Source organism: Cuculus canorus, chromosome 3, assembly GCF_017976375.1.
Source record: "Cuculus canorus isolate bCucCan1 chromosome 3, bCucCan1.pri, whole genome shotgun sequence".
Lineage (NCBI taxonomy): Eukaryota > Metazoa > Chordata > Aves > Cuculiformes > Cuculidae > Cuculus > Cuculus canorus.
In genome coordinates, this window is record NC_071403.1 from 41140189 (window position 1) to 41154072 (window position 13884).

The 13884-nt window shown below is 37.3% G+C and overlaps 1 protein-coding gene across 5 annotated transcripts in view; it reads right to left on the reverse strand.

Annotated features, from left to right (window-relative positions):
• Positions 1-13884, reverse strand: part of ARHGAP18 (Rho GTPase activating protein 18) — a 94258-nt gene that overhangs the window by 11638 nt on the left and 68736 nt on the right. For all 5 annotated transcript variants that reach the window (XM_054062995.1, XM_054062994.1, XM_054062997.1 and 2 more), the window contains exons 7-12: positions 11117-11208; positions 8329-8406; positions 5361-5520; positions 2718-2800; positions 1301-1507; positions 343-489 (exon numbers count right to left, since the gene is read on the reverse strand). In XM_054062995.1, the coding sequence (XP_053918970.1) occupies positions 343-489; positions 1301-1507; positions 2718-2800; positions 5361-5520; positions 8329-8406; positions 11117-11208 (767 nt within the window). The remainder of the gene's footprint in view (positions 1-342; positions 490-1300; positions 1508-2717; positions 2801-5360; positions 5521-8328; positions 8407-11116; positions 11209-13884) is intronic.

The window sequence follows — 13884 nt, forward strand, 5'->3', positions numbered from 1 at the left end:
GCAAGGCACCTAAACATGGATACAGTAATACTGAGTATTGTCACAGCATTTGCTCTCTCTACAGATACAGATCTAATGTACATTTGTTTCAGATGCCCAATTTGAAACAACCTGCGGGATATAATTTTTCAGAAAAGAAATATTTTGAAAAGTCTGGGAAAAGAAACAAACAGTCCAACCTATGTGTCAGGCTGCTAACCAATAAACTGCAAAATCCATATTAACTTGCTATCTATTGAAATTCCCAGTTAAATAAATGTAGATATCCCCTCTGCTATGTTCCCTTTTCCCTAGAGATGATAAGTCTTATTAATAAAATATTTCACATCTATGTTTCCTTACATCATTAGAAGTCTTTTCCTGTTTCTCATGCTTTTCTCTGTCATATGCCATCTTCTTCAGGAGTTTCTTCATAGCTTTGTCCTTTTTCTCCTTCTTCTGCCTTTCAGTGTTTTGTTTTCTCACTTGGTTAACAATAAACTTAGGAATCTAGATGAACATAGACAGCAAGTATGAATAAATAATTTCCTTAAGCAACTAACTCATCAACACTTTGTAAATTAACATGTTGTTGTCAGGTAGAATTCAAAAAACTAGTATTTATTTCCAGCAATAATTAAAGATTCAGATACTATAAAGCTGGTAAACAATTTAAAAACTACTCCATTTGTGATATTATACTCCATTCAGTAAGGTCTCAGAGGAAGAGAGGTAGAATTATGTGGTGTTTTTACTGCCCTCAGCCAAAACCTAAAAAAATTACTCAACACTTAGTCTGTTTAATGGCTATAACAACTTTTCCTCACACGCAGCAAAGGCCAAGAATGTTTAAAGTTCTTGATGGACAACAAAGCCTGAACTTTTCCAGGCTGTCTAAGTCACAGCTTTCCTTAAGACATAACTTCATGTTTTATCAAAAGTTGTTTTATATAATAAGACATTTGGCCCAAAAGCAAAAGGGACCAAAACACCGTTTCCTGCTAATATCTCTAAGCAGAAAAGAATAAGTTCTTTATAACAATGGATATTAATAGTCCAAATATAAAGATACCTCAAGGACTTTTATTTTAGAGTCCACATGTGGTGCATATGACATTAAGCTCTCATGATCAGAGTTTTAACTCAACTATAAGACGTAACGATTCTGTTTCATTCCCCTAAGAGTTACCTATGAGCAAGAACTCAGCTGAATGGGGCTGATATTTCTCTAAATCATGGAAATAAATTCATATTATTTCTTTGTTCAGATGCCTTGTTTGCAAAGTTTATGATTTTCCCTCTCCCTTAAGAATACACTTACTGTCCAGAGAAGGTTTTGGTACCGAATCATAAAGCGCATGACATTCGCAGTTCCAGCTGCCATCACAAACTCGCTTTGTTCAATAGTCTTTGAGCCAAACCCATGAAATGTGAAAAGGTTTGGGGCCATCACCATCGCAACATTTTTTAACGTCATTTTATTTTTGTCTCGATGATCGATGACCCTTTGGAGGAATTCAAGCAGTACCTGAAATAACAGCAGAACTTATAGCTCAACTCAGCACATGAAAAAGTTACAAGTGAAACAATGCTACACATTTTTTTGAAAAGCTCTTCATTCCTAACAAAAGACATTAGAAGCGATCAATAATATGAAGTGCGAGTATGGATTTGTTCACAGGACTGTAATGCAAGTTTTGTTTCCTTTAAGTAATGAAGGAAATAATTCTCATTATCTTTGTGGATAACATCTACAAAGGCATTCAAAAGACTTTGAAGCCCTGTACAGTAAAATTTTTTTCAAACCCCTCATTCTGTAGGTGCCTAAGTAGCATCCTACAGATGCTTTTAAAAATACTACTGTTGGCTTTTCTTAAATTAAAAGTGAACACAACAGTGACAGCTGTCATGGTTAGGGAAACATGGTGCGGCCAATTCTGTAAGGTAAGCAATTTATAAGTAAACCACAGCATTGCAAATGACAGATAGACAGTTATTAACTGTTAGCCTTCAATTAACTCAGTTCCAGATACTCGTAACTCAATCCAGGAGCCCTCGACTGCTTCCACACAGTAAATGAAAAGAAAGTCATGTCTAAACAGTAAGACTCAATGGGATTTTTTGCCTGTAATAGATGTTCTGCATCCTACACATATCCAGCAAAATAATTTTTTATTGTAGCAATTTTAGTAGTAAGTATAGTCCAAGAAAAATTAATAGCTTTGCTAAAAAAGGACAAGACCAAATCAGAAGATTCCGTGCAACGTGCTACAAATACCAACAGGAGTGTGAATTTCTAGCTTATTGAGAGTAAAAACAAACAGCACAGAGAAAAGTGGGGAATAAAAATGAAGAGCTAAACATATTTCATGAAAGCATACCCTCACTTATAGAATTCTAACACTATTTATTTTTGCACTGAAAATCATGACAGCTGGAAAAAAAAGGGGGGGGAAGAAAAGAGAAAAGAGAAAAGGTTGCTCACTGGGAAATTATTATTGCAATTGCCTAGAAAAATTTCAAGTCACATTCTTAAGAGTCATTTGGGAGGAATTAGGGTCCCAAGTCTTTTTTTTTCTGAAGTTCCGTGAAGTATGAAGAAAGAAAAAAATCACTAGTTTCACTATTAACTCTGGACTGAAAAAGAAATAATGTTAAAGGACAACAGCATTCATCACAGTGAATTCAGAGAAATAGTCAAAACATTTGTGCAGGAAAAAAATATTAGCAATTCTAACCTTCAGAGTGTCTCTGTTTGCTTCAGGTAGAAGGAGAACCAAAAGATTCAAAGCTTGCAGTTGCTGTTTCTTCGTTGGAAGATCTGCCAGTGAAGCACATGAACCTCAGTATTTTAAAACTGTCCTCTTCGAAAAACAAGATCTCAGAGTGGAAACCTCTTGCAAAATGCTGAATGCATACACATGGCTAACTGTCATAGCATGACAAAGGATTGGCAGATCCTTCTTTTCTAATACTGATTTCCAAATGTTCTTTTAGGAATCAGTTGCTGCATGACTCAGCAGTCTTCTGGCAATATTTTCTAGATGCCTTGTGACTCTTTGTTTTGCAATGTTACAAGAAGAAATAGTCAGCTAACGGTTACTCCCTTTCTGAGCCTGTGCCCCAACATATGAAAGGATATGTTCAAAACTGCTTTCACAGTTTCTCTGATTGCTTTAACAGTTGCATGGTCTCCCAAGTCACCCACGCAGGATGAATACCATGTGTTGCTGAACAAGGCAGGTCTCCAGCGACATAAGCAGCAGCAGCTGCAATGGCAAACCAGTGGGTTTAAAGCCAAGATCAGAGAAGTTTTATATGCATCTACAGCAGTGAGTGCTGTGCCAAACGAAGCAAGTTATAATTAAAGAACAGTGACGTTGGTTCTGCCTTTTACCCAATTACTCAGTGGTTCATCATTCACCCGAGAAGCAGGATGAGTGCATCCCTACACTCCTCCACCTCCTAGGAGAGCTCTTGTGTTCAAGTAGTATTGAGCAGCAGAAAGCCCCAACTCTCCCACGTTTGTCACTTGTGATAAACTTTCTCCTGTCGTGCTTTAGAGGACGTACTCTACCAAGTCATCTCAGCAGATTCCTAATGAGTCAGGTTGTACATAAAACAAGTGAAGAATGAGCTACCTGCACTTGACATATTTTTGTCACAGTATTTCAAAATGCAACAGGGATGTTCTCATGCATCCTGCTGGGATCCCAACTGAACTGCTATTTCAAATACATTTCATCCAAATCAGTTTGGGAGATACCACAAAAAATAAATCATTGACGGAATAAAAAAAAAAAAAAACAAAAACCCTTGCTGACTGCTTTCTGTCATAAAAATTAAGGATCTGAATAAATGAGTGAAAAATTATGTAGCCATTTAAAACACATAAGTAGTGATGACAATGTATCCACCTGCTCTAGAAAAACAAACATTAAACAATAAAAGTAAGGCTTAAATTTAATTCTGAAATACCATGCCACAATGTTCAAATAACAACGAGAATTAATCTTTCCTCAGAAAAGTAAGCAAAAATAGAATTGCAAAAAAATTAAAACTTCTTACATAAATCAAGGTTTTCTGTCAGTTCTCCTAAACAACAATTGAATCGTAGTGGTCTGAATTACTTAAATTAACAAATACAATTGTTTAAATTAGAAATAAATATTTCAACAACTTAACCACACTAAGTCACAGTGTCATGAAAAAAACAATTACTGTCAGAAAGATGGCCCTTATTCTCTAATATCTAATCTTACTAAATGTAACCAACAAGACAGGCAGATAATTTAAACAATAGGAGGCTATGAAGTGCTACATTTGTTTTACATCAAACCCTCTGGCTCTAAGTAAGAAGGAGTTTGGCTCCTGGCACCTGAGCATTTTCTGGATAAAAGCACATAAGCCTCAGGGCAGCTCAGGAGTGGCAGGCAGAAACTCTCCTGGCTCCAATCGGTATCTGGTAAGTGGAACAACCTTGAGGATCTGTTTGCTGCCAGCATTATTTGAAAGCATTCTGGCCAGCTTTAACTTGCTACTGAGCACTGCAAAATCAAACCCAGTATGCAGCAGGATGAAGCACCGGCCCCTACTCCCACCAACTTAATGGTCGTAAGGGCAGCTCACAACTCAGTGACTGCCACAGTATTCAAGAATATTTGTCTGTCTGCCTGTCCATGAGAATTCCTTGAAACTGTCCCTTAGAAATGAGCCACTGTTCTGTCTGCAGGCAAGGGGAATACATTTTTTCTGCAACTTGCACTCCTATGTCGGCTGAGAAGTTAACACATGTGAGTTCTCACTCCTGATTCATTATAACCAAACAGCTCTCCTTCAATTACAACTGGTATGTTTGCTGTCTTGGTGACCAGTTGGCAAGGAGGATGTTTTCAGAGGAACTTGCAGACCCTCAAGGGACTGGGGATTATCAGCAGTTCTGACTATTCTGCTCTAATTTTTCCTGGTGTAAATGAATAAAATACTCTAAACACTATAAATTACCACTTGTTATATTTTCTGTAGAACTGTTAAATCTTTGCTGTTTTCTTTTGAAGCAAATATTGTTTATAAACTGATACCATCATACACCATTTCCTTATAAACACATCTATACCTCCTAATGACTATCAGAAACATGTTATCAGAAAGTGGCAGTGTGCCTTCATTTTATGCGTAAACAATTAAATTAGATGTCCCATGAAAAATGTTATTTGTACATTAGCAAAAATATACCCAGTTTTTCTTAGAAGTCATATTGTTGTTATTCAATTTGTTTTTCAGTTTCACATATCATTACAGAAAATACTGCTCTGGCAAAGACGCATATTTCTGCATTGGTACTGGTTCTTTGCAGCTGAGACAGAAAGGACACTACTCACTCTGTACATCTTGAAAAGCTTTGAGATATTCTACAGTGAGGAGTGGCTGAGGCAGTTCACGGATGAAGAGCTTTAAAAGACTTGCTGCATCATGTTGCTTTACATTTTCCCAGTTGAAAGTCCCTTCATAAAATTTTGCTTCTAGTTCTTGGCAAAGACTCTGAAAGGCAGCAGATACAAAGAATACCAATAACACTTGGCTGCTGGAAATCATGTATTACACACATAACAATACTTTCCATTATTTGAAAGGGGGGAAAAAAGGGGACATCTGAAATATTACTTAACTCCAGATGCCTCTGATCTTTTGCAACAAAAAGATAAATTGGGGGTCAGAAACACTGCAAGCAAGCATGTAGCAATAAGTAGCAGACAGCCAAATCATACAGGAAAAATTTCCAGGGGCCTGCCTCAGGGCCATACGGAATAAACTATTAGAACCAGATATCATATCCATTCACATAAGGGTTATGACTTCCCACCTCCCCAAATATTAAGATGTGGCTGATACAAACAACAATTTTGAAACTACTACCAAAGGGCATTACTCTAAGCATGCATGGCTGTTTCTATAAACAAATATGGCAGTTAACACACAGTTTTCTATCAAAACATACACTAAGGTGAGGCTGGTTCTCTTTATAAAAAAAGAGGGAAAATATTTGTGTGACTGGATGTCTTGTCATCTACAGGGAACTCAATGCTGCTGGTTACATACCACTTTGCCTAACACTGGATGTCAAACGTGCTGTCTATGGAAGGGGACTGTACTGCAAAACATGAGATTATGTAGTAGAACAAACAGCACTGAAAGTCTCAATGATACCTCATAAATCTGGGACTGGGAAAAGGTGGGATACTGTTGGCAGCAGACATTACCATATACCAGCCGTGCTCCCACAGCAGTGCTATTACTGGGCTTCCAGAGACGGATGAACAGGAACATGCTGCAAAGACTGAGTCTTTCTCAGTCTCCCATTAAGCACCAATCCTGACCTTGCACCCACTTCATTTATTTCTCAGTCCAGCAGAATGGGAAGTGGCCTCAGTATAGGGCCAGTGGCCCTAAGGCACCTATTATAAGTCCCTCCCTTCTTCTAGACTCAGTTTTTCCAGACAGAAAATGGGGACAGAGACATTGGCTTGTTTTGTGAACTATGTGAGATGAAGCGAGGGAAAGTGCTATGGAAAAGTATGGCCTTAATTATTTATCTGGGCAAGAAGAGCACATTGGATAGAAGACACCAGACACATCTTTAAGATACTGTTCTCATTTAACTGATCCAAATGGAAATTGGATCTAATTTCCAAAGAAAACGTGGACACTTAGGTTGACATAGAAGTTGGATGTCTTCAGTTGTTTCCCAGAGAGATCTTCAGTCTCCGCTGAAGATGCAATGCAATTTTTAAACAATTCCTGTAATTATATAGGGGTTTCAAAGATGCCAAGGTCCAAACTCAAATGGCTAAAATCAAGGGGGTATGATTTGTTGCTCATCAACAAAAGCAAGCTTTACAAATAAAGACTCCAATCCTCCCTCTAAGTCTCATCAACTCATCCACCCACATTCAGATCAAATCACTGGGGCAAATGCAGTATTAAACAACGGATAAAATGAATTGCTCTGTCTGAGAGGCAAGAGCAGAAACGTCAACTATGCATCCTAATGGACCAATGCTTAGATTTTAAGGTAAATGTATTTAACTATACAGCATTCTAGATATGCATTGCAATTTTTAAATAACTCCCCTAATATCTATAAAATAACACAGCAAAATATTTTTCTTCTTGAGATTAACTATGCCCTTCTATAAACCTATCTAAGGAGAAAAACATTTTCTTTTTCTATAGAACAAAGTTTAAGAAAATAAAGAGAAAATATCAGTCCTTTAGCATGCTAGCTTCTTTGGTTCTCTATGAAGTTTCCCATTTGAATAAGCAAATGAACTTCAAATCTTTGCTAATAAAACAATTGGTTAATTCAAAGAAGCAGCTACTGCAAATGAATATGCAAAAATTTAATGAAAATCAAATAGTGAATGATCCCCTGCCTGGGAAATTGTATTAAATTGATAAAATCAAAGAGTAAACAAATAAACAAAATCACTCCAAAATCATTCCAATATACAGAACTGAAGAAAAGTAGAAAATAAAGAATGAAGGAAAACTGAAAAAATACATCCTAGTTATTGGTAAATAAACAAAGTCACTTTCTGTAATATTCCCTCTTTCAGTTGTTCCTAACGAACCAGCTGCTGGACCAAGCTCTACATGACAGAGGCTGGCAGATGTCTTTGGACAGCTGAATCCCCTTAAATGGTCCTTTCTGTTCAGAATTTATAGCCAGTTCAGAGAGTCTTTTTAACACATTGAGTCTTGGCATGAATCATACTGCTTATTTAGTTTCCTGCATTAAGGCAAATACTGGGGAAGAGTCTGCATGTACTTGGCACTCACTCTGCAAAGTGTCGGTGTGCACAGACGTGCCTAACAAGATTGCACTTAGCGAGCTGAGTAGTTATACTGCTGTTCATAAAAATAAATGTGAGAGGTTCTTCAATGCGTGCTGGCTGCCTTGCACTATATCATAGGTTAAGTTTAGCTGTTAAAATAAGGTCACAATGCCAAGAGAAAAACTTCCTCCTGGGGTAGAAAGACTGTGCATGAACTGTTCAGATGATTAAGCTGATTCAGGGAAAAACCAAAACGCTGAAAAGCTCATGCCAAGAATTAATGAGATTTTGGCACAACTGAATTTGAAACATAGCTCCTTCAAATTTGAACTCTAGTCTTCTCCCCAAACCTACACTGGATGAAACCATGAGCTTTCTAGATAATATAAGTTAATTTCTTTGTAAAGAGATTTGTCTTTCTGTTTTGAAGATTAAAATATATTTGTATGACAAAATAAAATCTGCAAACACAGATAGGTTTTGAGGGATGTCAAGAACCTATGCAACATTTTACCTTTATTCTTGTTGCAACTCCTGGTATTCTAAGAAGTCCTTCTGTTTCCAGAGTTGACTCTTCTATTTGGGCAATCAGCTGTCAAACATAAACCAAACTGCATGAACAAAGATGCCAATTATAAATTACTGCTAAATAGTTCCGATATATTGGAGCCCTTATGTATGCATCTGTGTGTGTGGGTATGTGTATGCACGCATTTGTGCTGGCACATATGTAACAAGCAGAAATACAAACACATAGTTTACAAATGGATTACAGCTGTAGATATAGAGCAAAATCTTAAATATGGCTCTTACATGCCTTAGGAACACTATTAAAGAAGAATTTGTCTGTTTTATTAAAAAAGAAAACTACATTTTTCAAGCCTCCTTCAAGTCTCTTCTGAAGACTGAAGAATTTTTTTCCAAAAGAATGCTAGCTTCAAAAGTAAATCCCAGTTACTACCCTTGTTAAACTGTCTCAGAATCAAAACAATTAAGGTAACATTAGAGATACAGTACTAGCTTTCTCACAAATATTCTTTATAACAAGAGAAGAACTAAGTAGCTTTAGGCTTTAAAGAAGTCTCAGTTTTGCAAATACTGGCATTCTCCTAACAAACTCAACAGTATGCAGTCAAATATATGGCTTGGCATTAGTAGAAATTCTGTAAAAGTACTTAAAAACACATATAATAAATTCTGTTTCTCTGAAATATATGCCTAGAAGTATTCATTGCAGTATGGATCTAAGAGTATTCAAAAGAAATTTGTAAACTTCAAATGGTGATGAGATCATTTTAGCACAAATAGTTCTTACAATGTTTAACTAAGGCAGTGCCTTTGTTACATACCTACCTATGCCAGCTCTTGTGTAAGAGCAATTATGCAACACAGTTGTGTTTTCTCCAGTTACAGAAATTAAAGGGGGCTTACCTACCACTGTTTTTATTTAACTGCTAAATGCCATTAAAAAAAAAAATCCAACACATCACCCTGGCATATCTTCCTTGGTTAAAAATTAAAAAAAACAATGTGCTAATTGGCCACATCCAACTCTCATCATACCTGGATTACACCAGAACAGTGGCTGCCACTTTCATCTGTCGGGCAAAAGGAAGTTGTGAACATGTTATGTGGCTTGTGTTCTGCTGTTGACTGTTTAAGGACTTTGCCAGACCAGGGCTAAACCATGACAGTTTGGCACCATCCTCAAGTCTATATGGAGGCAGTGTCTGGTGCCACTGCTGGTCATGACTGCTTCACATAGAATCACTCAGAAATGCCCCCTTGACAGCCAGCAAAACTTGCTGGCTGATGGCCATCACCAGCCTTCTGCCTACAGAAAATCTCCTTTTCATTTCTAACAGGGCTACTTTGCATGGCTTCATTACAGGCCAGAGACCTAAATTACTCTTAGCAGAAACTACTGGTGGAGATTTGTTAATAGGTATTATTCTCAGATTTTCCAGTCGGAAAACCCTTATGCTAAATTATGGCATTATTTTTAACCATAATTCCTCAATTAAATAAAAACTGATGTATTTTTTTATTAGAAGATTAGATAGCAGTCTTTCTATTAGCTTTGTTTGTTTCATTTTAGTGATAACCAAGGTAGACGCCACAAAAAAAACCATTTTTTCTTGCATTCTACATGAATCCCCTATTCTTGGAAAGCAGGTGCTGTAAAGAATAGGCTGAAAAAACAGGAAACTTTATTTTCATATTCTTTAAATAAGAAAATTCATATTTTCATATTCTCATTTAAATAAAAACTGTATTCCATATGATGTCTGTACCTTGAAAACAAATCACATCTGTAAGCTAGAAATGTTTATGCAAAATTTCCTTCCTGAAGAACTACGCTTACTACGTTGCTAGGATAGCACACGGATCAATCACTTTTTATCATTTACTTTCTTTTTTTCTAGAGAGCATCTTTCCCAGAAATGTATTTTTCTGATCCTGAGGAAGTAATTCCTGTCATGAATGATAGCAATAGTTTTGAGGGAGTGATGCAAAACTACTGAGCTTTCTGTTTCTTGAAAAATAACTTAACAAGCAGGTCCCCAAACCTACTGAAATGGAGAGGACACAGCATTGAGTTTCTGTCAGTGTTAGGACAGCTCTGCACACTGTGGTGTTTCCCTTCTCATGCAATGACACCTACTATGCATGGGTAGTAAATCCAAGGTGTCCATCATCTTTCCCATTACCACGATATGATAAAGGCCAAAGCATCCTGCCCTATACTAAAGCAAGAAATCTGGAAAAAAGGCAGCTGCCACCACCAGAGACAATTATCCATCCAGCCTGATGCCTAGTCTTTAGCAAGCTGCCTCATGGCCCAAATCAGTTCTGAAAGGAAAAAAAAACTTCCTAGATAGGTAGGTTCAGCCTGTGCACAAGGATCAAGAATTTCTAAGGAATTTCATGCATTTGCTCTGAAAAAAAAATAAAGGACAGCCCTACTGATGATGAAAGATATGCCAGCATTATGAAATGGAATTAACTACAGCAGGTTCTTACACCGTCAGTTTTCACAGGCTTATTAGTATACTTGCTTAAGTCATGGAGACCACTTGTAACAAAAACCAAACTTTGTTCCTTTACCTCAAAATATGTCTGATAGAAAGCAAAGTATCACATTTACTGAATTAATAATTAAAGCTGCAAATAAAACTTAAAATAACTTTTATTAGAGTAATATACTGAAAACTTTCCTACAAGGAGCAAATAAATCCAGGACAAAATGTTATTTGTCATTTACTGGTATTTAACAGGTTGACTTCCTTGTGCCTATTTACCTTTTGAAAAATCAGTGGTATCTTGGTTCCTGGCACCTTCTTCTGATCCTGTTCCAGTAAAACTGACAGTGGAACACCAAACAAGCCAGAGTCTGAAGAATAAAGAAAAGGGAACAGATATTATCCACATCTGTTTCAATATATGTGATACTGTCATAAACCACATTTTTGAAGTGATAAGCCTATTCAGAGCTATTGGCCTTTTGTTCAAAGTGTTTGAATGTCTTTGTCCATCAAGCTATTAGAAAAAGCATTCTGGCTAGAAGGATTCATTCATCTCTTCCTTCAACTGTATATCAGAAGTCTTCTGCTTTGACTTCAAATTGCCATCCACGTATTCTGCAGTACACTGAAGCAAACTGCATAAATGAACCATCTGTGTGGTTCTGGTTTGCAGAATTGGTGCGATGATGACCCTGCAATGCAGATCGTCACCATTCAATGCAAGTTATTACAGCTAAGATGCAAATAGCATGAGTAAAGCATCCAGAAATTTGGCTACTGTAATGAGTAATTATCACCCAGAGTTACTCTAAGCACTTCTCTTTATGAAGGTTTTGAAAGAACTTTTCAACTCTTGTGCTTTTGCATTATACAACACTGGCAGGATACATCTTGCCAAAGGTGTTTCATCTCCATATTTTTTTTTTTTTTTTAATTAAAGCAAAACTACAGTTAAGCCTTGGTCTTTACAATAGTACTAATGCAATGCAAATTAAAAGAAAAATAATCTAGTCTCAGTTTATCTAGCCCAGAAGCAAAACTAGCCTTAGTCTTCAAGTAAACAGGACTCCTATGTGTTTACGGCTCAGCTGAGCAGAAGTGAACGACCATTAGAAGAGAGCTATACTAGTAATTGCTAAACCAAACTTTGCTGACCAAGATGGTTTTGGCTGAGATAGAGTTAATTTCCTCTGTAGCAGCTAATACAGGGCTATGTTCTGGATTTGTGCTGAGAACAGTGTTGATAATACAGGGATGTTTTTGTTCTTGCTGGGCAGCCTTATACAGAGTCTAGGCCTTTTCTGCTTCTCATACCACCCCACCAGTGAGTAGGCTGGGGGTGCACAAGAAGTTGGGAGGTGACACAGCTGGGACAGCTGGCCCCAACTGACTGAAGGAATAGACCACGCCATATGACATCTTCCACAGTGTATAAAGCTGCAGGAAGGAGGAGGAGAACATCCGGAGTTATGGCATTTTGTCTTCCCAAGTAAGCATTAGGCATGATGAAGCCCTGCTTTCCTGGTGACAGCTGAACATCTGTCTGCAGATGTGAAGTAGTGAATGAATCCCTTGTTTTTCTTTGCTTGTGTGTACAGCTTCTGCTTTACTTATTAAACTGTTTTTATCCCAACCCATGAGCTTCCTCGCTTTTACTCTTTTGATCCTCTTTCCCATCCCATCAGGGAGGGTGAGCAAGCGAGGGGCTGTGTGGTGCTGGCTTTGGTAAACCACAACACTGACAGAACTTCTCTGTCAGAAATACCGATAATTGCAATATGTGCAGTTTCTCTGAAAGAGCACATAATACTACGTGTAGCTAAAAACTCCTGCCTGGTATGATGCCGTGCCAACACTGAGCACAGAACAGCTGTAATTACTAAAAATATGCCAGCCCTTGAGGGAATGTGATATACATCAAAGAAACATCAGTTTCAGTGCCAAATCAGGGAGTTCTTGTATTTCTATCAGCGTAAAAATTCTACCTATAAAATATGTAGAGACTCATACATACACTTGATATCCATATCCCTTAGTTTTATCATCTTTAAGATCTTGTCAATAATAAAAGTTTCTACTGAGATGGAGTTGGAAAAACAAACTGTAGTAGATCAACAGAAAGGCAGGGCCAGGCACGGCACCAACATTCCATAGAAGAATTATGTTTTCATCGTCTTCACGTACTCAAATACAAAGGGGAACAGCCAATAGATCCACCATTGTATGAATCAATAAGCAAAACAGCACTTCAGGATTGAAGAGGTGAGGGTCAGCTAAAGCAACAAGGTGGTGAAGGCATTACACTGCAAAAGCAGGTTTGTCTGGCAGAATGGGTGACATGCTGTTGTCTATTTACTGCACATTTCTATAAGTCTAGTCCATCTCTAACTTTGGGGAAAATAGGGGGCTTAATCAATTCAATGTCTTTCAAGACTGTCTATAATTCAAATAACAATGCTATGAGTGAAATTCAATTTACAATAACTTTGGTAAGAAGAATCAATTAAAACTAAGACCAAAAACACAAGAGAAGAAAGTGTTTTGTCTCTTTATTAGTGAAAGCACAAACACTTCTTCAAGAAAAAAAATGTTTAAAAGGGATCAAGACCTAATAGATGTTTCTGTGTATGCCTTTTGCATTTTAAAAAATATTTTCTATAACTGTACAGCAAGGAGCATATCCTAAAGAATCTATTGTACCTTGATGTACATCTCTCAACTCTCTCTGTTTCTTTCAATTACATGAAGTGAGCTACTGCACTGTCACATTCACTGAACCTTGACAACAGGGTTTTGACCAAAGTAGTCTTGTTATTAACTGGTAACACATTTCAAGCTCTTGTAAAGAATTTAGCAGAAGCCATAAACACAGAAAACAAACAGAGCACCGAAAACCTCTAGTATCTTGAAATTGGTTTCCATGTGTCCCATGTTCCCAAAAAAACCATCGTGATTATACATATGCTCCAACAGCTTGCAGAGCAAAATGACACCTTGCAGCTGTCTTGACATCCTCTGCAACAGCCCAAATCTTCCACTCAAAA